The sequence below is a fragment of the Halichoerus grypus genome, chromosome 11 (assembly GCF_964656455.1).
Source record: "Halichoerus grypus chromosome 11, mHalGry1.hap1.1, whole genome shotgun sequence".
Taxonomy (NCBI): Eukaryota; Metazoa; Chordata; class Mammalia; order Carnivora; family Phocidae; genus Halichoerus; species Halichoerus grypus.
In genome coordinates, this window is record NC_135722.1 from 9,092,562 (window position 1) to 9,116,281 (window position 23,720).

Sequence of the window (23,720 nt, forward strand, 5' to 3'; positions counted from 1 at the left end):
TGAGCGATTGGTCGACGTACGTCACTTCCTATCGGACTGGCGGAAGTTGCTTCCAAGCGCGTTGCGATTTGTAGGCGTGAGTTCCGGTGGTGGCAGAAGTGGTTGTGTGTTGCCGGTACTGGAGAGTCGCGATGGCGGCAGTGGATTCGGATGTCCAGTCGCTGCCCCGTGGGGGTTTCCGCTGCTGCCTCTGCCACGTTACTACAGCCAACCGTAAGCGGTGGCTTGTGAGGGGGTGGTTGTGAGTTCTCGTCTTTGGGTCCTAGCGAAAGTTAGGGTTATAGGTCATATAGTTCTTGTCAAGTCGGTTGGTAGGGTCACTCACCTCCGTTTTCACGCCGTCTGTACGAAGGGATTGGAGAGTGGCGAAAGTCCCACCACCTTACCCCCTCCTTCCTGGTACCCGAAATCTCCACAGCGAAAGTTTCTTCCCTCTTTAACGGTCATCTGTTGGACGCCACCTTTGTGTCTGGTACTCTGCTGGGCTCTCGGGTGGGGTGAGGAGATTCAGAGATGAAGGAACTCACCATCGAGAGGTGGAGACAATTCCAGTGCTCAGTAGACATGTTTGGAGAGCTGTAGGATCACAGAGAAAGTAGTAATTAACTCAGGGAAGCCCTACGGGGGAGCTACCCAAAGGCAGAGGTGTACGAAGGAGCATGGCATGCGTGACAAGGAGGTGGGTTTGGCAAAGTAGACAGGGTTCTTGTATGACAGCGCAGGGGACGTGAGACCTCGAATTCAAGGTTTTTTTTTTAAAAGATTTTATTTATTTTTGAGAGAGAGAGCGAGAGAGTGCACAAGGGGGGCGGGCGCAGAGGGAGAAGCAGGCTCTGACCCTGATGCGGGACTTGATCCCAGGACCTCGGGATCATGACCTGAGCGGAAGGCAGACGCTTAACCGACTCAGCCACTCAGGTGGACTCAAATTCCACTTCTGAAGTCTGGAATCGCGATCTTCCCTAAACTGGAATCATGATCTTCCCTAAACGGGAATCACTCACTAACTTCCCTAAACAGAATCTTCTGTTCTTTTTCTTTGTGAATGGCACTATCACTATTTGTCCTGTAGGGCAAGACAAAAATCCAGCATAGTCTTCCCTGGCCCATCATATACATTGGTGACAACAAACGGCTGACCCAGAATTTAATAAAAATAATAATTGTTAACTTTTCCCATGTTCAACATGTACCAGACTGCCAGGTACTCTATATTGCATAATAACCATGTGGTAAGTACTATTAATATCTTAATTTTGTGTCCTACGAAACATGCACAGAGAGGTTAAGTAACTTGCCCAAGATCTCGCACAGTTTGCCAGACCCGGGATTTAAACTTGGGCAGTGTGACCTCAAATCTTGCACTTGCAATCTCTGTACCATACCTAGAGACCATCCTTGAGGGAATAGTCTAGGGTCCTGCTTTATTTAGTTCTTCTGTATATGACCTGGATAAGTTTCCTGTTAATTTGTTTTATAATTTGCAGGTGTTGCTCTACCTAGCACTTAGAGATAGTTTAAGAAAAACTTGTAGCTAGTTCTCCTGGGAACCACTTAGAATACTTTATATAGACACATGGACAAGAGAGGAAGGTGAAAAGAGCCAGGACTTTGTATATTCAAAGGTCACACTTTCTGTGGCTTGGGAGGATTAGTAGGATTTAGGAGTGCATTTAGGTAAAGTCAGGGGGTAAGTACACTGAAGAGTGATTTGGATGTTTTTTGTTTTACGTTTGTCTTTGCAGGACCCAGCCTAGATGCCCACTTGGGGGGCCGGAAGCACCGGCACCTGATAGAACTACGAGCTGCCCGAAAGGCCCAGGGACTTCGAAGTGTGTTTGTCAGTGGCTTTCCCCGGGATGTGGATTCTGCTCAGCTCACTCAGTACTTCCAGGCATTTGGACCCGTGGCCAGTGTTGTCATGGACAAGGACAAGGTAGAGTGAATGGCTCTTGGGGTAAAGGATGAGTCAGGTGTGCCACATACAAAACGAAATGAGAGAGAAACCAGCAGCCTTGTTTCAGCTGGTGCCTTCTGTGGCTTGTTCCTTGATGGACACCACAATACCTGGGCCAGTCCAACTTTGTGAGCCTTCCCGAACCGCAACCCCCCCCCTCCACCAACTCTCCCACCTCCCCGGCCCCTGCTTGGATTTTATCAGTTCACTACAGTTAGTCATTGGGGGACTTGTTGGTCATTAATTTAGTCAGTCAGTCTTCATTTTAGTTGCCAAATATTAGCTGTTGACTTTGTACTAGGCACTGGGTGTAGAGCTGCACTTTTTTAAAAAAGATTTATTTATTTGAGAGGGAGAGAGAATCTCAAGCAGACTCCACGCTGAGCGTGGAGCCTGACATGGAGCTCGATCTCACGACCCTGAGATCACGACCTGAGCTGAAACCAAGAGTCCGATGCTTAACTGACTGCGCCACCCAGGTGCGTCAGAGCTGCATTTTCAATAGTGAATAGGATAGATGTGGCCCGTGCAGGCACAGAGCTTATAGTCTAGTGAATAAAGTAGACAATTAAATGAGTAATTACAATGAAGTAGGTGCTTTAAGACCACACCATCGGCAGATCTATCCTAACCCCACAAGAGACTGGTTGATAAACCAGCTAGCAGTTTATTAACTTACAGTGAGAGGTACTGAAATTAACTGGTCAAAATACCCTGTCTTCTGGATGGTACTAGACAAATAAGCTTGTTCTTTGTGGTCCTTTTTGTCTTCCAGGCAGGGCTTTTGTCAGTTTCTCTTTAGTCCTTTGAAAAAAGTTCACTGTTGTACTGCTGTGTTGTATCGTCATATTATAGTTCTGAGATTGTGCTCTGGTTGTGTAGGCGTGGCTTAGGTGATCCCAAATGGCTTTGGCAGCCCATCTCTTCTCTTAGGCTGGGCTGGGGTGTTTTTCTTTTTTTTTTTTTTAAGATTTTTATTTATTTGACAGAGAAAGACACAGCGAGAGAGGGAACACAAGCAGGGGGAGTGGAGAGGGAGAAGCAGGCTTCCCGTGGAGCAGGGAGCCCGATGTGGGGCTCGATCCCAGGACGCTGGGATCATGACCTGAGCCGAAGGCAGACGCTTAACGACTGAGCCACCCAGGCGCCCCGCTGGGGTGTTTTTCTTAGAGATCACATTCGGCAACTGACCCACAGAGGCTTTAACAAAAGGGGCTTAATTGTTCTCTTTAACAAGAAGTCCAGACCTGGGCACTCCAGCCCTTTACTGTTTTCCTGCTCTGTCATTGGCACGTAGCTCTCCCTTCCTAGTTGTGATAATGCTGTTTGCACATCTTCGGGTAAGAGGAGGGGGCAGGCTGAGGGACAGAGTATAAAAGTAGTGCCAGCTGAGTCTGACTCTCCTCTCTTCCCTTGCTTTTCTTTATTTTCCAGGAAAATGTCTTTCCCAGGGGCCTCTTCGTTAGACTTCTCATTGGCCTGAATTCTATCACATGGTTACCCCTAGCTGTAGGCGAGCCTGGGAAATGAAGTTTTTTAGCTGGACACCTTGCCCTTCTGAACAATTGGGATTCTGTTAGTAAGAAAGAAAAGGAGAATGTATATTGGGAGGGCAGTTGGCAGTGTCTGCCCCGGGTTCCTTTCTCAGAAAACTCAGTATCTCTGTTTTTGTTCAGATTTGTTTCAGTTGTAGAGAATGACCTTTTTTCTGAACTTAAACCTCACGTTTCTGAGGCTTCTAATTATTTTGACAGTAATGACTAAAGTTTTTATTGAGCAATTATCACGCCCTAATCATGTGCTAAATGGTTTACATACAGTATCTCATTTCATTTCCACAACATTTCCTGGAGGGACAGCATCACTGGGAAGTTGGAGATTTGGGGGATTAAGCCTTTACTTGGAGGCAGTCACAAGTTATTTAACTTCTCTCAGTTTTAGTTTCTTGAGAGAATTGTGCACTCAAAGACAAGGCCAGGGGGCGCCTGGGTGGCTCAGTTGGTTAAGCGACTGCCTTCGGCTCAGGTCATGATCCTGGAGACCCAGGATCGAGTCCCGCATCGGGCTCCCTGCTCAGCAGGGAGTCTGTTTCTCCCTCTGACCCTCCCCCCTCTCATGTGCTCTCTCTCTCTCATTCTCTGTCTCAAATAAATAAATAAAATCTTTAAAAAAAAAAAAAAAAAAAAGACAAGGCCAGGCAAAGAGACACCTAATTTCTAGCTGGGGCTTTGATTGCATACTTGGGTTTGAACTGCAGTCTGGTGAGTAGTGTGATTCCTCAGAGTCAGAAGATTGGCCTGGGCAGGTCCAAGTGGCTGCCTTTCTCCTTGGTTTCACTATGGTTCTTTGCCGTGTTTGGCGTGGGTGGAAGTGAGGGTAGGAAGGGTACACCCCCCCAACCCCCTGCCGCCGCTTGTATTTTTGATTGAGGTGTGACTTACACAGCATAAAATTCATACTTTTAAAGTATACAATTCAGGGGTTGTTAGTATATTTACAAGGTTCTGTACCCATCTTTCCAGAATGTTTTATCACTCCTCATGTGATTCAAGCCTGCGTGCTGGTGAGGCTGCTCCCCCCTATATCCCCCACCCCCCACTTCATTAATTTTTTTATGTGATGTAAGGTAGGGGTCCAATATTATTCTTTTTTAAAGATTTTTATTTATTTAACAGAGGGAGAGAGCACAAGTAGGCAGAGCGGCAGACAGAGGGAGAGGGAGAAGCAGGCTCTCTGCCGAGCAGGGAGCCCGATTTGGGGCTCGATCCCAGGACTCTGGGATCATGACCTGAGCCGAAGGCAGCTGCTTAACCGACTGAGCCACCCAGGCGCCCCCAATATTATTCTTTTATATGTGGCTATCCAGTTGTCCCAGCACCATGTGTTGGGAAGGCTATTCTTCCCTCATTGAGTGGTCTTGACAACTTTATTGAAAATCAGTTGACTACAGAGGTATGGGTTTAATATCTGGAGTCTTTGTTTCATTTCCTTCATCTGAATAACTGTCTTTGTACCAGTGCCACCCTTTTTTCTTTTCCTTTTTTTTTAAGTAACCTGTACCTCCGACGTGGGGCTCGAACTCAAGACCCCGAGATCAAGAGACGCAGGCTCCAGGGACTAAGCCAGCTAGGTGCCCCAGTATTGCACTGTCTTGGTTATTGTCGCATACTTTGTTATAAGCAGGATGAGGCTCTATCTTTACTACTGAAGAGAACTTAAAAGAATATGGACTTTTGCCCTGAGGCAGTCATATTTTTCCCGCTCCTGCTAACATTTTGCCTTAAATATATATATATATATATATATCTCCTAGTGAATATTGTGGAACTCAACCAGATCATAGCATCATGCTGTCATGTTGTTGTTATTTCTAGATAGGAAGTCTGTTCAAGGTAGGGTATGTTTATATTTCCACCTAGCACAGTTACATGGATTCTAAATCAATGCTAAAAGGTCTAATTAAGTTAGAAGGAAAAGTTAGGTGATGCATCAGAGTATAAGCGGTAAAATCATGTCATTGGCAAGAGTAGGGGAGAATGGAATAAATAAAATGGGATTTTCAGAGGCAGAATGGGATGAGAGTAAATGTGTGGGATGGGAGTGACGGAGAGAATTGTTTTTCTAAATATGTTCCCTGTTCCAGAAACACTAAGCAGATATTCCCAATTTATAGGGTGGTCCCCATTTCAAAGAATCTCACCCACTGTCAAACCATGTGTTCGGATTTTTTATTCTAAAACCATGATCCCTGCCCCTGTTGTGTTTTGCCAGGGAGTGTTTGCTATCGTGGAGATGGGGGACATCGGGACCCGGGAAGCTGTCTTGTCACAGCCCCAGCACAGCCTGGGAGGACATCGCCTGCGGGTCCGGCCACGGGAGCAGAAAGAGTTCCAGAGCCCAGCCTCCAAATCCCCCAAAGGAGTGGCCCCTGACAGTCACCAGCTGGCCAAAGCACTAGCTGAGGCCCCAGATGTGGGGGCACAAATGGTGAAACTCGTGGGGCTGAGGGAGTTGTCTGAGGCTGAGCGCCAGCTACGGAGCCTTGTGGTGGCCCTGATGCAGGAGGTCTTCACAGAGTTCTTCCCCGGTGAGTCACTTCCCCTACCATGTTGGAGCCCCCGTCCTCCCTCCCTCCCCTGCCCCCAGTCTGCATTCCCCAGGTCTCCCGCAGCTAGAGGCATTTATTTGGCTGTTTTTCCTTCTTTGTGCCCCACCGTGTTTTTCCACCCCATACTCCTCTGTAATGGCCCTCGACCTTTATTTTCTGCTCGACATCCAGGCTGTGTGGTCCATCCTTTTGGCTCTTCCATAAACAGTTTTGATGTCCATGGCTGTGATCTTGACCTCTTCCTGGATCTGGGTGACTTGGAAGAGTCCCAGGTGAGTGACCGGGGAGGCAGCTGGGAAGAGTCAGTGGGGATGGTCATGGGACTCTGGGCAAGCACAGTCTCTCTCATGCCTTAGTTCCTCATTTGTAAAATGCGGATAATGGAACCCGGAAGGGTTATTATAATTGGAGAAATGTGAATGTATTAGATGGGTATTAGATAGGATGAATACGAATTCACACAGGATACATGGCATTGGTAACAGAAAAAAACCAGATTTCAAAATGGTGTATATAATATTGTATTTTGGGGAAAAAAATATATGAAAGGACATACAATAAAGTAATTTTGGGTTTATGTGTTTACTTATCTGTATTTTCTAACATCTGATGTACAGATTCTGCTTTTGGAATAGGAAAGGGTTGTATTTTTTTAATAGGCTTTGTTTCTTAGAGCAGTTTTAGGTTCACAGCAAAATTGAGCCAAAAGTACAGCTTTCATATGCTCCCTACTTTACAAAAAGGGTTATTTTTTTTATTATTTATTTATTTTAAAAAAGATTTTATTTATTTATTTGACAGAGAGATATATAGCGAGAGAGGGAACACAAGCAGGGGGAGTGGGAGAGGGAGAAGCAGGCTTCCCGCTGAGTAGGAAGCCTGATGCGGGGCTCGATCCCAGGACCCTGGGATCATGACCTGAGCTGAAGGCAGACGCTTAACGACTGAGCCACCCAGGCACCCCTACAAAAAGGGTTATTTTAAAGATTTTATTTATTTATTTGAGAGAGAGAGATTGAGCTCGAGTGGAAGGAGTGACAGAGGGAGAGAGAGAGAATCTCAAGACTCCACGCTGAGTGCAGAGCCCAATGTGGGGCTTGATCTCACAACCCTGAGATCATGACCTGAGCAGACACCAAGAGTCAGACGCTTAACCGACTGAGCCACCCAGGTGCCCCACAAAAAGGGTTATTTAAAACATAAATTTGTTTTATCAGTCTTTTTTTTCTTTATCCCTACATATAGACATACATGCGCACACACACTTTATATTTTCAGAATCATTTGAGAGCAGGGTGTATACATGATGCCCATAATAGTCCAGTGTCTATTAGGGAAACACAAAGGCATCCTTGGGTACAGCCACAGTACCGTTAGCAAGGACAGACGTGTTACCTGGTGCAGGAGTAAAATGCTACGAGATTTTAGGGGCGCCTGGGTGGCTCAGTTGGTTAGGCGACTGCCTTCAGCTCAGGTCGTGATCCTGGAGTCCCGGGATCGAGTCCTGCATTGGGCTCCCTGCTCAGCAGGGAGTCTGCTTCTCCCTCTGACCCTCCCCCCTCTCATTCTCTCTCTCAAATAAATAAATAAAAATCTTAAAAAAAAAATGTTATGAGATTTTAGTCCGCAACTCATCCCCTGCATTCATCAGTTGCCCACCAGCAGGCTAGTGCTGGCCCCTCTGTCTCCTTTACAGTTCTTCTGCCTTTTTTTGCCTTTCATGACAGTGACAAAGTTATTTTTAATTTTAAAAAGGGGGTGTGAGGATTAACTGAGTTAATATATATAAAAGCCTTGGAATGGGACCTGGCATATAAGCAGTAACAGATATATCCTGGGGAATGTTGCTCAGATGGGGGACAGCAGGAGAGGTGAATATTCACTGAGCCCATTTCTATCCACAGCCAGCCCCAAAGGCCCCAGAGTCTCCATCTTTGGACTCGGCCCTTGCATCACCACTGGATCCTCAAGCCCTGGCCTGTACCCCGGCTTCCCCCCCAGACTCACAGCCTCCTTCTCCCCAAGAGTCAGAAGCCCTGGATTTTGAAACTCCTTCCTCTTCCCTGGCACCCCAGACTCCAGACTCTGCTTTGGCCTCTGAGACCCTCGCCTCTCCCCAGTCCCTGCCTCCAGCCTCACCACTGCAGGAGGACCGAGGAGAGGGGGACCTGGGGAAGGCCCTGGAACTAGCAGAGGCCCTGAGGGGGGAGAAAACAGAGGGGGTAGCCATGCTGGAGTTAGTGGGATCCATTCTTCGGGGCTGTGTCCCTGGAGTGTATCGAGTCCAAACTGTGCCCTCTGCCCGACGCCCTGTGGTCAAGTTTTGCCATCGACCTTCAGGTCTTCACGGTGACGTCTCCCTCAGTAACCGGTACCTTTGTTTAGGGGGGTGGTTGGGGAAGGCCAGCTGAGCATTCTGGGGTGGGTGAGGAGGGAACCCTGGTGTAGGAAGCTCCTGTACTTGCTGAACCTCAAGCTTATCCTTGTTGGGTCCCATCCCTCCTTCTGCCATTTGTCTCCTGTCTGGCATCCATTTTCATGAGTGTAAAGTGTGTTGTTCCTTGGAATACTATCTTTAGGGGATTTAGAAAACAGTTCCAGGGTTGAATAAGTTTGGGAAATGCTAAGTTAGATGCAAATCAGTTTCTCCCTTCCCACCCTCTCCCCCACTTCCTCTTTCCGTCTCTTTCTCCCTCCCTTCTTTTTTCTTTTTTTTTTTAAGATTTTATTTATTTATTTGAGAGAGAGAGAATGAGAGACAGAGAACACGAGAGGGAAGAGGGTCAGAGGGAGAAGCAGACCCCCTGCTGAGCAGGGAGCCCGATGCGGGACTCGATCCCAGGACTCCAGGATCATGACCTGAGCTGAAGGCAGTTGCTTAACCAACTGAGCCACCCAGGCGCCCTCTCCCTCCCTTCTGGTCTTTGTTTCTTTGCATACGAAAGGCTTTGTAACAAAACCCTTCTTGAATATCCTATCCAGGATGGGCATATAGGATGTTGTGTGTGTCTATCCCCCCCTGCCCCCACATGTGACATCCTTTTGCATACCCTTTCTTTGCATGCCTCTTCACATGACTGTGTCAGCAAACACCTGGGAAACCCTCTTTTGGCCTCATTCCAGCTGGCCCCCCCGTTCTGCAAGCCTGGAACAAGGGCTGGGGTGATAGTTCAGAGGGTTTCCCCAGCACTGACATCCTTGTCTTGGTTCCAGGCTGGCCCTGCATAACTCTCGCTTCCTGAGTCTCTGCTCTGAGCTGGATGGGCGAGTTCGGCCCCTCGTGTACACCCTCCGCTGCTGGGCTCAAGGTCGAGGGCTGTCAGGTGAGAGTGAATCAGGACAGACTTGGGGTTGAGCTGGTGTTGGGGCAAAGGCGGGGGTTCAGGGAGGGGAGGGGAGGCAGGTACAGGAACCAGGGTTGGGAGATCCAACCAGGGTGTTAGATGCACCTCCAATCTAATTGGAATAATTGTTTACCCAGGAAGTGGCCCCCTCCTCAGTAACTACGCCCTGACCTTGCTCGTGGTCTATTTCCTTCAGACCAGGGACCCTCCTGTGTTGCCCACTGTGTCCCAGCTCACCCAGAAAGCAGGTACAGCGGCCTGGCCTCCACCCTCTTTTATCTTGTTAGCTTCGGCTTTCCTCCTTTCTCATTTAGATGCACTGAGCTACCCCAGGAATGAGAGCTCTGCTGTCACCCCCAAATCTTCCTGCTTCCGGTCTGACCCTCACCTTTTTTTCTTTCACAGGTGAGGGTGAGCAGGTGGAGGTTGATGGCTGGGACTGTAGTTTCCCCAGGGATGCCTCAAGACTGGAGCCCAGCACCAATAAGGAGCCCCTCAGTGAGTTTGGGGAGCCCGGGAGAGGATTAATAAATGATGTTAATCACAACTGTAGGTTATATCCATCAGTTACCGTTTGCCAGGCATGGTTCTCACAGCAACCTCGTGGGAGAGCTAGTACGGTTAATACCATTTCACAGATGAAGAAACCATGCCTTGGAGCAATTAAGTGGCTTGCTCAAGGTTACACTGCTAGCGAGGGGAAGGAGCAGCATCTGGGGGGGAAGCCGGGGTACAGGCCAGGGCTTGAGGATCCAGTGGTGATGCAAGGGCCGAGTCCAAAGATGGAGACTCTGGGGCCTTTGGGGCTGGCTGTGGATAGAAATGGGGGCACGGGGAGAGAGGCTGGGCCTCTTGTTTATATAGAGATCAGAGGAGTCTGGCTTCTGACACTCTTCTGAGCTACTTGGAAGGGAAAAGAAAGTCCTTCTAAGAGAATGCCTCTAGTGCAGGCCTGTGTCGGTCCCGGCCTCTAAGTAACCCCTTCTGCCTGGTCTTCCTCCTCCTCCAGGTTCTCTGCTAGCCCAGTTCTTCTCCTGCGTCTCTTGTTGGGATCTTCGTGGCTCGCTGCTATCCCTGCGGGAGGGTCAGGCCCTGCCCGTGGCAGGGGGCCTGCTCTCTAATCGCTGGGAGGGTCTGCGCCTTGGCCCCATGAATCTCCAGGACCCCTTTGACCTGAGTCACAATGTGGCAGCCAACGTGACCAGCCGGGTAGCTGGGCGGTTACAGAACTGCTGCCGAGCGGCAGCCAGTTACTGCCGGAGCCTCCAGTACCAGCGGCGTTCCTGCCGGGGTCGGGACTGGGGGCTGCTCCCCCTTCTGCAGCCCAGCTCCCCTAGTTCCTTGCTGTCTGCAACACCCATCCCCTTACCCCCTGCTCCCTTCACCCAGCTCACCGCTGCCCTGGCCCAGGTGTTAAGGGAAGCACTGGGGTGCCATATAGAACAGGGAACCAAGAGACTGCGGTCAGACAGAGGGGGACCTGAGGAGTCTCCTCAGGGAGGGACAAGCAAAAGGTTGAAACTAGATGGACAGGAAAAAAGCTGTGAGGAAGGGCAGGAGGAGCAGCAGGGGTGTATTGGGGACCACAGTGAAGACGGGGTGGAGGAAATGGTTGTAGAGGTTGGAGAGACGGTGCAGGACTGGGTACAGAGCCCTGGGCGGCCAGGGGAGCCACCCCAGACGCCCGGAAAGCAGCTAGCCGCTGGTGAAGAGGTGCAGTCGGGCCCTGCAGCACTGGCAGAGCAGGGGCCCAAAGGACCCGAGGCAGCCCGAGAAGGGTCCCGAGGTGAGACAGGGAAGGGCGTGGGGCTCCCCTCAGTGAGCTGGCGCTGTGCCCTATGGCACCGAGTGTGGCAGGGGCGGCGGCGGGCCCGGCGACGCTTGCAGCAGCAGACCAAGGGGAGAGGTGCAGGCGGCGCTGGCACCGCGGAGTGGCTGGCAGTTGAGGCTCAGGTCACCCAGGAGCTGAGAGCACTGAGCAGTGCTGCACGGCGGCCCGAGGCTGAGCCGCTCCTCACCTTTGTGGCATCTGCCTCCCAGGCTGACCAGACTCTCACCGTGACCCCAATCCAGGATTCTCAAGGCCTCTTCCCTGACCTCCATCATTTCTTACAGGTTTTCCTCCCTCAAGCACTTCGGAACCTCCTCGAGTGAAGACAGGGACCCTAAGGGGCAATAAAGCTGCTAGTTTAATGAACACTACAGTTTCCTCTGATTTCCACCTGGTAGTAATTCTCCTTCCACCCAGTACTTGTCCTCCCCAGACCTTACTGCCTCTTCTCAGCCATGCCGTCCTTGGCTACCCTAAAATAGGTCTCAGCCTGTTTCCTTCCTACCCTTTATCACAACCTGCAGCGAGCGCCTGCAATGGTGTGTGTGTGTCCCTGCACCCCGAGCCCGCTCGGTAGCGTTCCCGAAGGATGGAGGGCCGGCTGGGCGGCTTGGGCAGTACCTGGCAGAAGAACCAAGTTTGCCTCCACGTTTACCTTGCCGCCGGGATTTATATGGTGATGGCCTGAAATTGGGGTTCAGGCTTCTTCGTCCACTCTCTCACTTAACGGAGTTCTGGTTAAAATGGGGGAAACATTTTCCGACCTGAGCGTGGGTAAAGGGCAGCCCATCATGGGTAAACTGGCAGCCCCTCCAGGGTGACAGGTGGAAGGGATCCGCCATGTGTTCTCCCTCGGCTCTCCCCGGCTGCAGGCCCGGTACCAGGGCCCTTCTTGCAGCGAATGCATCGCGGAGCCGTAGGGTGGTTTAATGGGAGGAAACCTCACTCTGGCAGGGTTTCTGACTTGGGCTCTGGTTAGATATTCATTCTCTCCTCTAAAAAAACAGAGCGGGAACAAATGGACAAATGGACTTATCCACGCCGGACTTGTTTCCGCTCCTGTGAGTGTCCCACAATCCTGATGTTAGGGGCCTGGCAGGATCTCCGTCAAGTCACCGCGGGTTCCCGAGCTAGAGGGGAACGCCTCTGGGAGCCGGCGCGGCGCGGAGTTGGCAGCTGTGCCACGTCGCACACAAGGGGAGGTTTTCCAGCTCGTTCTCACAGTTTACCCTCCGCGCCTTCAACCTCCACGTCGGGACTCGGATTGGCCATGCCTGGGCGGGGGTGGGGGTGCGGGGGGTGCGGGGCGGGCCAGCCGAGAGCCCCACTGCGCAGGCGCGAGCTTTCCGCCTCGCAGACCAGCAGGCCCCACCCCCTTCTTTTTCCAATTCAGCCGCCGCGGGAGACCGAACTGTCGTGCGTATGCCTTCTGTGCCGTCCTCGCTTTGCGGCTGCTGTTTCTCCACGGCTCTCCCCTTCCCCCCCTCTCTCCCTGACGGCTTACTTTGCGGCAGCGCCGAGAGCCCCACCCCCTTTCTCTGCGGAATCACCATGGCGGCTGGGGTAAGTTTGCCGGCTCCAGCGATCCAGGTCACCGTATCCGACGCCATCCTTTGCCCGAGTAGGGCCCTCCGGCGTCAGAGGAGTTCTGGAGCCGAGTGGGGAACTGATCCGGGGTGTAGAGACCGTACTGTTGAAGAGCAAGGCTTCCAGGCCCCGGAGGGGAACTGAGGCTGGGACTCTTGGAGGCCAAAGAGGTGGAAGGGTCTGGGGTAGAGGAGAAAAGAGATGTCGGATCCTGGCCGTCTGGGGCCTGAGAAGGGGGTTCGGGTTCATTGCCGCCTCGAGACGTGGGATCCGGGCAGGTTGACAGAACTTTTGCGACCGTTTTGTGGGGCAACAGCAGGGATGGGGTGAAGAGGAGGGTCTTTGTGGGCAGGTACGGCTGCCTGCGGTTAAGGGTCGTCTGGCGGGGAGGTTTGGGAGTGGGAGGACTCTCCGGACGGTGGAGCACACCGTGCTGGCCAGGTTAATAGAAGGAGAAGCCAACGCCAGGGAACTCACTGCGGGACAGAACCGGAGGGACGGTACGCGTGACAGAAGGAGGGGTTCTTTGGGGAGAACGAGTTGATTTAGGAAGAGAAGATGCCGTTCGGTTTCTCCGTGGCTCTTCTGAGGGGAACTTGGAAATGGTGTGTGTGAGAGACAAGGGTGATGCTTTGGAAGGGGTGAGCGGCTCCGCAGTGGAGTAGGCAGGTACTCGCTCACCGTCAATGAATGAAACCAGGGCTCCGGGAAGGGAGGAGTGTGTGTGTGTCGGCAGGTGGAGTCTGAGGGAGCTACAGGTTCTGGGTTTCTCGAGGCTGTATTTGAGATGAGAATGCTTCTAGAGCTGTCCTCAGGGAAGGTCAAGCCTGTCAACAAGCTTTATTTAGCAGTTGGTGTGTGGTTCTGTCTTCGGTATTTCAGAGGACTCTGATTACACATGACCACAATACTAGAGAGCTTGGTTCACCAGGGGGAGTAAAAGTGAGTTGAACAGATTGGGAGTAACTCAGGGAATTTATCCTGGGAGGTGACATTTAGGACTGGGATCTTTTTACTCATTAGTATTCCCTCCCCGCTTTCTCCCATAGACCCTGTACACATATCCTGAAAACTGGAGGGCCTTCAAGGCTCTCATTGCTGCTCAGTACAGCGGGGCTCAGGTCCGCGTGCTCTCCGCACCACCCCACTTCCACTTCGGCCAAACCAACCGCACCCCTGAATTTCTCCGTAAATTTCCTGCCGGCAAGGTAAGTAGGAAAGTGAAGAGGGGTCTTAGGTCCTGAGAACTCAAGGAGCCCTGAGATTGTTTCACTCTGAAGATGGTCTCCATCTTTGAAAGGGAGCTTTTCATATAACCTTTTTTTTTTTCTTTGCATTTCAGTGATTTAAAATTCTTTTTATTTTGAGATGAATGTAGATTTACATGTAGTTAGAAATAATGCAGAGCTGTCCAGTGACTTGTTACAAAATTCACAGGTTTCTTTGTATTTGTGGGAGAGAGTGAGTTTTGATGGTTTTCAGTGCAAATGTATCAAGTATCTGCCATGAGCCAGCCAAGGGGCTTATAGAGATCGATAAATAACCAAGCTAAACAGAGAAGAGAGAAATGCAGTGTGGGGAGCCATACTTTAAAGAATATGGACAGAGATGTGACACTTGGTTTTTGATCTTTTGCCTATTTGATTGAGGGATTTTATATGAACATTTAAAAATATCTAAATCTTTGGGGTTTCTTATGTGAGTTTAGATTGTAAGGGAAAACAAATTAAATATTTCTCATTCCTGGGTTACGGGTAGTACCAGTAGTTTGTATCAATAGTTTGCTGAGTAAGGGTTGTCAGCCTTATGTAAGAATTTTTATCCAAAATGATTTCACTTCCTGGGATTGGCTAGTGAGAACTTACTGTGTATTTCACTTATTTTTCTGAATTTTACTTATCTTTTGACTGTTTTGTCCCAGGTTCCAGCATTTGAGGGTGACGATGGATTCTGTGTGTTCGAGAGCAATGCCATTGCGTACTATGGTAATTTGCAGTGGGTGTGGGAATGGGAAGATCTGGAATGAAGGAGGTAGGAGAGGATGAGGGTGAGCTGAAGTGGACAGGAGAGGAATTTGCATGGACTTGGATTGATGTTGGCATGACCCCAAAGTTCTGACCTTTGTGTTCTGCCTCTGCAGTGAGCAATGAGGAGCTGCGGGGAAGCACTCCAGAGGCAGCAGCCCAGGTGGTGCAGTGGGTGAGCTTCGCTGATAGCGACATAGTGCCCCCAGCCAGTACCTGGGTGTTCCCCACCTTGGGCATCATGCACCACAATAAGCAGGTAAGCCTTGGAACTGGGGGCGAAGCCAAGGGCAGGGATGGCATCAGCTCCTGAGCGTCAGGAAGTAAGAAATAAAATAGATTGAGAGAAGGGGATGCTAAGAATATGTGGATAATAAAAGACCTCATCATTGGGGTGTGAATTTGGGTTGCAGTTGATGATATCTGGGTTCTTTGTCACACAGACCCAATGGAAGTGGTGCCTTTTGTGAGTGGTCAGAGGAGAGATTTCTGCTTTAGAAAAGCTATACCAAATGGTAGGGGCTGGTTAAATGACTTCTAAGGTTCCTTCTAAAATCCAGAGGTAAGGGAGTAGGTCAGTATAGTGGGAAATTAATCCAGACTGCACCACGAAGAAATTTGACATGGAGAGCTTCATTTGTGATACATTTGGAGTGATCCTAGGATCTGACTCCATTGAAAGAGGATGGGGATGAGCCAGAATTTAGTAAATGAAATAGCTACCTTTGTCCTGTCATTGGGGGAGGGGAGCAGGGAAAGGGATGGGTACCCACTATTAAGTTTTTGATCATTTTAAATCAATAGGCCACAGAGAATGCAAAGGAGGAAGTGAGGCGAATTTTGGGGCTACTGGATGCTCACTTGAAGACGAGGACTTTCCTGGTGGGCGAACGTGTGACACTGGCTGACATCACAGTTGTCTGCACCCTGTTGTGGCTCTATAAACAGGTGACGTTTATAAAGAATCAGGTTGGCAGAGGGTGGGGGCGGTTAGAAACGACGTGATGAGTCTTGCAGGTTACCCTGTATTCTGCCGAGGACTTGGACGTGAGAGAGTGTCCGGTAACAGCTGGTCTCTAGGGATCCCAAGTGTGAGTGACTGCTTTCTCTCCTCTGAGAAGTTTGGTAACGTTCTGTTTCCTAAGTTTCTGTTTGGCAGCGAAGATGTTTAGTTTGTTTCCGTATTTTTTGGGAAGTCCAGCTATGCTGTGGTTAGTTGTAAAGACGGAGGTCGGGCTGGTAGCTTCACTATCAAGATGTTCTGGAGGCAGGCTAGGTTCAGTTCTTGGCTTCATCACTTACAAGCTGTAGGTAGGGGGGTGTGTGTTTGAGAGCGGGAGAAGGAATTCCTGTAGTTCTTTTTCTCCTCTGTAAGCCGTAAAACCGGCGAGGTAATAATTAGTCTTGAAGTTACTAGGTCAGAGAAGATGACATGTTGCAGAGCAGCAGCTCTTTTTTAAAGTTTTTTTTTTTTTTTTTAAAGATTTATTTATTTATTTGAGAGAGCGAGAATGAGAGAGAGAGAGTACATGAGAGGGGGGAGGGTCAGAGGGAGAAGCAGGCTCCTCGCTGAGCAGGGAGCCCGATGCGGGACTCAATCCAGGGAGTCCAGGATCATGACCTGAGCCAAAGGCAGTCGCTTAACCAACTGAGCCACCCAGGCGCCCTCAAGTTTTTTGTTTTTTTTTTTTTTAAGATTATTTATTTATTTGAGAGAGAGAGAGAGAGAGCACAAGCAGGGGAGAGGGAGAAGCTGACTCTCCACTGAGCAGGAAGCCCGATGCGGGGCTCGATCCCAGGACCCTGAGATCATGACCTGAGCTGAAGGCAGATGCTCAACCGACCACCCAGGCGCCCCTGTGTTTGTTTGTTTGTTTTTAATTTAAAGATTATTTATTTATTTATTTGAGAGAGAGAGAGCATAAGCAGGGGGAATGGCAGAGGGAGAAGCAGGCTCCCTGCTGAGCAGGGAGCCCAGTGCGGGGCTCCATCCCTGGACCCTGGGATCATGACCTGAGCCGAAGGCAGAGGCCCAAGTGACTGAGCCACCCAGGCATCCCAGCAGCTCTTGGACTGGTACTAGTCCAGAATAGTAGTGTAATAATTGGGGGGGGAAAAGCACCTACTTTGTGTCAGATCCTGTGCCAGAGGCCTTGCAGGGATCCTCTTAGTTTTTACCTGCTATATGGTTGAGGAGAAATGGAACCTGGCCCAACGGCACATAGCTAGTAAGTGGTGGCATCGGATTTGAAGCCAAGTACTACAGAACCAGTACTACAGAACTGACTGCTCTGGTCTGTCTCTGTGACAGAATTAGTTTCGCTCTGATCTTAGCAAACTAAAAGATGGTAAATAAGTTTGTCACGAAGCTAAGTTCAGTTTAAAGGACTGTGTGTTACTCTGAAATACTTTTTTGTTTTTAACTTTTTTGGGTTATTGAATATTTAGTTTCTGAAGTTCGGTGAAAGAAAAATATATATTCTGTAGTTAATGTAGTTAATGTTTTTGTTATCTTGTTTATTTGGCAAAATGAGTATTGGTAGCTGTGTTGCCCCACCTTTGTTTGTTTGCTTTTAGTTTTATTGACGTGTGACTTTTTTTTTTTTAAAGACCTTATGTATGTGAGAGTGGAAGAGATAGAACATGGGGGGGAGGGCAAAGGGAGAGGGAGAAGCAGGCTCCCTGCTGAGCAGGGGGGCTCATTTTAGGGGGCTCGATCCCAGGACCCTGGGACCATGACTTGAGCCGAAGGCAGACGCTTAACGACTGAGTCACCCAGGCGCCCCGGTGTGAAATGGTTTTGTAAAAGGAATAAGGCTCCATATGAACATATCTATCAAGTAGATTTGTTGTAAACGAAAGATGGGATCAAGTGTGCATTAAGTCAGACTATCCTGTAAAGGAGGAAGGTCAATGGGAAGCAGCCCTCCAGGGTCGGATGGTATCCAGGGAGCTGCCCTCTCGGGGTTGAGAGGGAGGTGGAGCCTTGGTGTAGAAGGAGACAAAGGTCTCTGGCTTGAAACCCCTCAAGACCTTTGCTTCTGCCCTTGTGTTCTGACAGGTCCTGGAGCCTTCTTTCCGCCAGGCTTTCCCCAATACCACCCGCTGGTTCGTCACCTGCATCAACCAGCCGCAGTTCCGGGCCGTCCTGGGGGAGGTGAAGCTCTGCGAGAAGATGGCCCAGTTTGACGGTGAGTCTGCTGGGGGAGGAGCGCGTGGCCTGGCTCGGTCTCCGCCCCTTGACTGCCCATCATCAAGCTTGTGGGTTACGTGGACCCACAGAATGTAGGGTATCCCACGTAGTGACCAATACTTGATACGCATACAGACTTTCCTTCATTGGCGTTAACATACAGAAACCGTGGTGTCCGTGTGTGTGTTGCTGAGTGTTGTGTTCTTGCTCCAGGACGTACGGGCAGCTGGCGGCCGAGCAGTGCAGGGCCTAGGTCCCGTAGTCGTCCCCCCCAGCGGTTTTCCTCCATCACCTTGCTCGCTGCCTGCCTTTAGGGGCATATGGAAAGAGGCAGGACACTGACTTCTCTCCCTTTCTCTGCACCAGCTAAAAAGTTTGCAGAGAGCCAGCCTAAAAAGGACACCCCACGGAAAGAGAAAGGTTCTCGGGAAGAGAAGCAGAAGCCCCAGGCTGAGAGGAAAGAGGAGAAAAAGGCTGCTGCCCCTGCTCCTGAGGAGGAGATGGATGAATGTGAGCAGGCCCTGGCTGCTGAGCCGAAGGCCAAGGACCCCTTTGCTCACCTGCCCAAGAGGTGAGGGTATCGGAGGGTAGGGGTGTGGGACTCAAGAAGGCCGGTTTTCGCCTAGTGTGTTCCCCTGTCACAGCCAGGGCCGTTTTAGGTTGTCTGTATAAAATTGAAAGATGTTTTATTTGCAAGGAAAACAATTTCTTGAGTTTATACTCAAAAATTGGGTGAATTTTTTTTTTAAGATTTTATTTGAGAGAGAGAGAGGGTGCGTGCGTGTGCACAAGCAGGGGGAGTGGGAGAGGGAGAAGCAGGCTCCCCACTGAGCAAGGAGCCCGACATGGGGCTCCATCCCAGGACCCTGGGATCATGACCTGAGCCGAAGGCAGACACTTCACTGACTGAGCCACCCAGGCACTCTATATTTTTACTCTTCTGATGAACAGACAGTATAAACATTCTCACTGAGAAGGGAGGGTGACCATAACTCCACAGTGCCTGTCTGCTTCATTGTTTCCCAGATTGGGGGAATTAAACTCCTCAAGAAGGAAGTAGATGGGATGGTCATCACCCCATCCACTGCCAACCTTTTTAGTAAAGGTTGAGGTTCTTGGAAGAAGAGGAAACTTTTTGGTGCGAAAAAAGCGGGACATCTAGTACTTGCTTGCTGTTCTTTTTTTTTTTTTTTACGATTTTATTTATTTATTTGACAGAGAGAGACACAGCGACAGAGGGAACACAAGCAGGGGGAGTGGGGGAGGGAGAAGCAGGCTTCCCGCGGAGCAGGGAGCCCGATGCGGGGATCGATCCCAGGACCCTGGGATCATGACCTGAGCCAAAGGCAGACACTTAACGACTGAGCCACCCAGGCGCCCCATGTTCTTTTTTTTTTTAAAGATTTTATTTATTTATTTGACAGAGAGAGCACAAGTAGGCAGAGTGGCAGGCAGAGGGAGAGGGAGAAGCAGGCTCCCCGCTGAGCAGGGAGTCGGACGCGGGGCTTGATCCCAGGACCCCAGGATCATGACCTGAGCCGAAGGCAGCCGCTTAACGACTGAGCCACCCAGGCGCCCCCTTGCCTGCTATTCTATACTCAAGTCATCAGTTACTGCCCTATGTCGTTTCATTAGAATTGCAAGCATTATGAGACCTGTCTTGTCCGGAGCTACTTCACATGGTTCTCTTTGCTCCCTGCTTTTTTCATCCACTCACTTTGCCTTTCCCAGAGCCATCCAGCCTTTCACTAGTTGGTCTATGGGAGTTCAACAGGGTTCACCCTCCCCTATTTTGTAATGGTGGTGGTTTTTTTTTTTTAAGATTTTATTTATTTGGGGGGGGGGCACATGCATGAGCGGGGGAGGGGCAGAGGGGGAGAGAGAGAGAAGCAGACTCCCCATTGAGTGCGGAGCTCAAATGAGGCTCGATCTCACAACCCTGAGATTGTGACTGAGCCGAAATCAAGAGTCTGGTGCTTACCTGACTGTGCCACCCAGGCGCCCCATTTGGGGAGCAAGGAGTGTAGCTCTTAGGCCCAGGCACTTCATACAAGACCAAGGAAGTGTCCAGATGCAGCTGCTCCTTACACATGTATTTCTTTTTGAACTGAAGTGATTGATCTTGAGCCTAACACAGGGGCAGGTCAGGAGTGAGCAGGATTTTTGGTATGTGTACATAAGCTGTGATAAGTAACCCCGGTTACATATGCTGCTGTAACACAGACCCATTTAATTGATAGCTAGAGATTTTCACGTATATTAGGTCTGTGTATTCTGGGCAGAAAATAAATCACCAGTAGACTGAAAATCGTTAATAAACTTAAATCCTTTTGGGAATATTGGTTAATACCAATTTGCTGTATTACCATGGTGCTCTGTTGGGCTGCCAAGATGATTTTCCCCAGGATTTTTAACGCCACAGAGGTAATGTCTTCGAAGATGAAGACTGCTGTTTGTCAAGAGTTAATTCTAGTTATTCGTTTATTTATTTTAAAGATTTATTTATTTGCGAGAGAGCATGAGCAGGGGGAGAGGGAGAAGCAGGTGCTCCGCTGAGTAGGTAGCCCCATGTGGGGCTTGATCCAGGACCCTGGGATTGGGACCTGAGCTGAAGGCAGCCACTTAACCGACTGAGCCACCCAGGCGCCCCGGTTCTGGTTCTTTTAATGCCTTCCAGCTATACTTGTTTCAGGAGCCATTCAGAGCTTGTCCTCATCTGGGGAGAAACGGATACAACATGGTCATAAATTATAAAGTTCGAACGGTTCAGGAGGGTGTGAGGAAAAAATCCCCAGTCCCTTTTTTGGGTGGTTGAGGTGGAAACTCCTCAGAGGAGGTCTCCGTTATGGATTTGGGAAGGAACGAAGGACCCAGGGTTCAAGGGCAGCCTCTGCTTTGCTACATTGTAACAGTGGGCAGGTCACACCACTTAACCTTATCTGGAAAGAGGGAAAGGAATGGTTTTAACTCTAGGGTTTGTTGGCATTATTTATACTAATGAATGATTCAGCCAATTAAACATGTAGCAAGGGTTTTTTAAAATAGGTTTATGGCACAGTCATACAGTAGAGGATTATTTAGCCATTAAAACATTTGTAAGGGATGCCTGGGTGACTCAGTTAAGCATCTGCCTTTGGCTCAGGTCGTGATCCCGGGGTTCTGGGATCGAGTCCCGTGTCTGGGTCCTTGCTCAGCGGGGAGTCTGCTTCTCCTTCTGCCTCTGACCTTCCCCCCGCTTGTGCTCTCGCTTTCTTTTTTTTTTTTAAGATTTTTATTTATTTATTTAACAGAGATAGAGAGCACAAGTAGGCAGAGCGGCAGACAGAGGGAGAGGGAGAAGCAGGCTCCCCGCCGAGCAGGGAGCCTGATGCGGGGCTCGATCCCAGGACCCTGGGATCATGACCTGAGCCGAAGGCAGTCGCTTAACCGACTGGGCCACTCAGGCGCCCCTGTGCTCTCGCTTTCTCTCTCTTTCTCTCGCAAATGAATGAATAAAAAATCTTAAAACACTTGTAAAGAATCCCTGATGGGGTGACAATATTAAATGAACAAATCATGGAAGGCACAGAACTACACACATCGTCTCTGGAAGGCCACAAGCTCTGGAAAGCCACCAGCAGGAAGGACATAAACATATTAATCCGTTCTATTGTTTGCTGGCATTGCGGGTGATTTTCTTCAGTCAGCATGTGGTTTTTTATAACTGGAAAGAAAGAAAGTGCACCCTACCACGAGGGGAGGGACTCTACAGGGCAGAGCCTTTTCAGCTCAGTGTGCCAGGTTGCTTCAAATATCTGAATTAAGGGCTTTGCAGCATCCGGGCTTGTTCCTGGGCAGAGTGACTCAAGGCCACGGGTATAAGGGCTGGGGCTGGGGCAGAGGCCCTTTGATAACATTTGCTGCTTACATTGCTGTCCCACTGTAGTGTGTGTAACCCGAAGAGGCCTGTGGTGGGGGAAGAGACTTGGGTGAGTCAGGGACTGAGTGCGACTCAGTGGGAAAGAGCCCTGGAGGGGGTGGGCCCTCGAAGCAGGAGTGTTCATTCTGGGTCTCCACCAGGGGGCAGCAGTTGGCCGTGCTTTTCTTGGGGCAGGGCTCCCTCAGGCCCCCCCCCCACCCGGTGGGTCCCACCCTCCTCAAGCTTAGCTGACTTAGGCTGCAGATAGGGAGCAGAGGAATGCCCCTTTATATGCCCCTTTATATGCCCTTAGCTCTCTTCCCTTACAAGGTTGTACCCATCTGCCAATCCAGTGACCTCTTCCTTTAAACTTAAGTGAAATTTGCCCTTAGTTGCTCTTAGCCTGACAACGCTTTGTTGCTTCAGTAGGGCCTTCTGCCCATTGACCTTGCTTGTTTCCTCCATTCAGTACCTTTGTGTTGGACGAATTTAAGCGCAAGTACTCCAATGAGGACACACTTTCTGTGGCGCTGCCGTATTTTTGGGAGCACTTTGATAAGGATGGCTGGTCTCTGTGGTACGCTGAGTACCGCTTCCCTGAAGAGCTCACCCAGACCTTCATGAGTTGCAACCTCATCACTGGTGAGAAGAGGGTGGGTCTAGGAAGAGGATGGGGGAGGACAAGGCAGTGGGGGATGTGATTCTAAAGGCTGTGTGTTCTCCCTCGCCTCTTCAGGAATGTTCCAGCGGTTGGACAAGCTGAGGAAGAATGCCTTTGCCAGTGTCATCCTCTTTGGAACCAACAATAGCAGCTCCATTTCTGGAGTTTGGGTCTTCCGAGGCCAGGAGCTTGCCTTTCCGGTGAGGAAAGGTGTAGGGGAGGAGTCTTTCTCTTCAGGGTGGGGCAAGGGGATGGGAAGGCCACCTTCATCCCTGTGCTTGTAGGCATTCAGGAGAGTTCAGGGAATGTACACAGGAAGGACTGCCATGGTCACTGCATTTCAGGATCCGATGACATGGGTCTGAGCTGGAAGTAACAGGTGTGGGACAGTGTCTGATAACTGACCACATGCTGCTTAACCTGGCTTTCTCTCCCCAGCTGAGTCCAGATTGGCAGGTGGACTACGAGTCATACACATGGCGGAAACTGGATCCTGGCAGCGAGGAGACCCAGACGCTGGTTCGAGAGTACTTTTCCTGGGAGGGGGCCTTCCAGCATGTGGGCAAAACCTTCAATCAGGGCAAGATCTTCAAGTGAACATCTCTTGCCATCGCCTAGCTGCCTGTACCTGCCCTTCAGGGAGATGGGGGTCATTAAAGGAAACTGAACATTGTCCTGCCTCCTTTATGAGTGATGGCTTCTTCAAAGGGGAGTATAGATACGTTGAAGCAGGGTATTTTCTGGGCCTGCAGTACCTCCTTTTGCAGGAGAGGAGTCTTCAGAAGGGCAGAAGAGGGGCCTCTCTCAGTTTTGACTGTATTCACTCTGCCTCTACTGTGATGACTGACTTCTAGCCTAGCTGGGAAAGACTGGATGCAGTTAGGGTGGGTGGTGACACGGAGCTTTGTAACTACCCAGTTCTTCAGGACCGGATTGCTGAGGTACGATAGCGCACAGTGTGTGGAGGAACTTCACATTATTTCTCACAGATGCCCTGGGACGGAGGGAGGTGGTGGCATCGAGGGTCTTAGTTGAAATATTTCAAACAGGCAGGAATATCAGGCACAGACTACTCAGAACAGGGCTGGCCTGTTGGCCCTAACTGGCTGCGGATCAT

At 50.0% G+C, this 23,720-nt stretch overlaps 2 protein-coding genes across 3 annotated transcripts; both read left to right on the forward strand.

The window, feature by feature from the left end:
* Window positions 1-47: 47 nt before the first annotated feature.
* On the forward strand, window positions 48-11,606 carry TUT1 (terminal uridylyl transferase 1, U6 snRNA-specific). 2 transcript variants are annotated; one of them, XM_036122228.2, is made up of 9 exons: window positions 51-213; window positions 1,746-1,936; window positions 5,729-6,044; window positions 6,237-6,337; window positions 7,970-8,436; window positions 9,279-9,388; window positions 9,547-9,657; window positions 9,815-9,907; window positions 10,419-11,606. In XM_036122228.2, the coding sequence occupies exons 1-9, from the start codon at window positions 132-134 to the stop codon at window positions 11,561-11,563; spliced, it is 2,616 nt and encodes an 871-aa protein (XP_035978121.1). In that variant the 5' UTR covers window positions 51-131; the 3' UTR covers window positions 11,564-11,606. The 2 variants fall into 2 exon arrangements, with proteins under 2 accessions (XP_035978122.1, XP_035978121.1); XM_036122229.2 differs by lacking the exon at window positions 9,547-9,657 and having other exon boundaries at window positions 48-213.
* Window positions 11,607-12,648: 1,042 nt separating this feature from the next.
* Window positions 12,649-23,276, forward strand: EEF1G (eukaryotic translation elongation factor 1 gamma). The gene is made up of 10 exons (XM_036122230.2): window positions 12,649-12,803; window positions 13,877-14,035; window positions 14,749-14,812; window positions 14,968-15,110; window positions 15,656-15,799; window positions 17,913-18,042; window positions 18,411-18,615; window positions 22,412-22,584; window positions 22,679-22,803; window positions 23,042-23,276. The coding sequence occupies exons 1-10, from the start codon at window positions 12,663-12,665 to the stop codon at window positions 23,198-23,200; spliced, it is 1,443 nt and encodes a 480-aa protein (XP_035978123.1). The 5' UTR covers window positions 12,649-12,662; the 3' UTR covers window positions 23,201-23,276.
* Window positions 23,277-23,720: the final 444 nt, after the last annotated feature.

What these genes read in the sequence shown, in the direction of transcription:
- TUT1 (XM_036122228.2), top strand. Translation starts at nt 132, where the DNA reads ATGGCGGCAGTGGATTCGGATGTCCAGTCGCTGCCCCGTGGGGGTTTC. An exon ending in GTGACTTGGAAGAGTCCCAG is followed by an intron (nt 6,338 to 7,969) that starts GTGAGTGACCGG and finishes TTCTATCCACAG; the next exon opens with CCAGCCCCAAAGGCCCCAGA. An exon ending in TCAAGGTCGAGGGCTGTCAG is followed by an intron (nt 9,389 to 9,546) that starts GTGAGAGTGAAT and finishes TTGTTTACCCAG; the next exon opens with GAAGTGGCCCCCTCCTCAGT.
- EEF1G (XM_036122230.2), top strand. Translation starts at nt 12,663, where the DNA reads ATGCCTTCTGTGCCGTCCTCGCTTTGCGGCTGCTGTTTCTCCACGGCT. An exon ending in TTTGCTCACCTGCCCAAGAG is followed by an intron (nt 18,616 to 22,411) that starts GTGAGGGTATCG and finishes TCCTCCATTCAG; the next exon opens with TACCTTTGTGTTGGACGAAT. An exon ending in GAGTTGCAACCTCATCACTG is followed by an intron (nt 22,585 to 22,678) that starts GTGAGAAGAGGG and finishes TCGCCTCTTCAG; the next exon opens with GAATGTTCCAGCGGTTGGAC.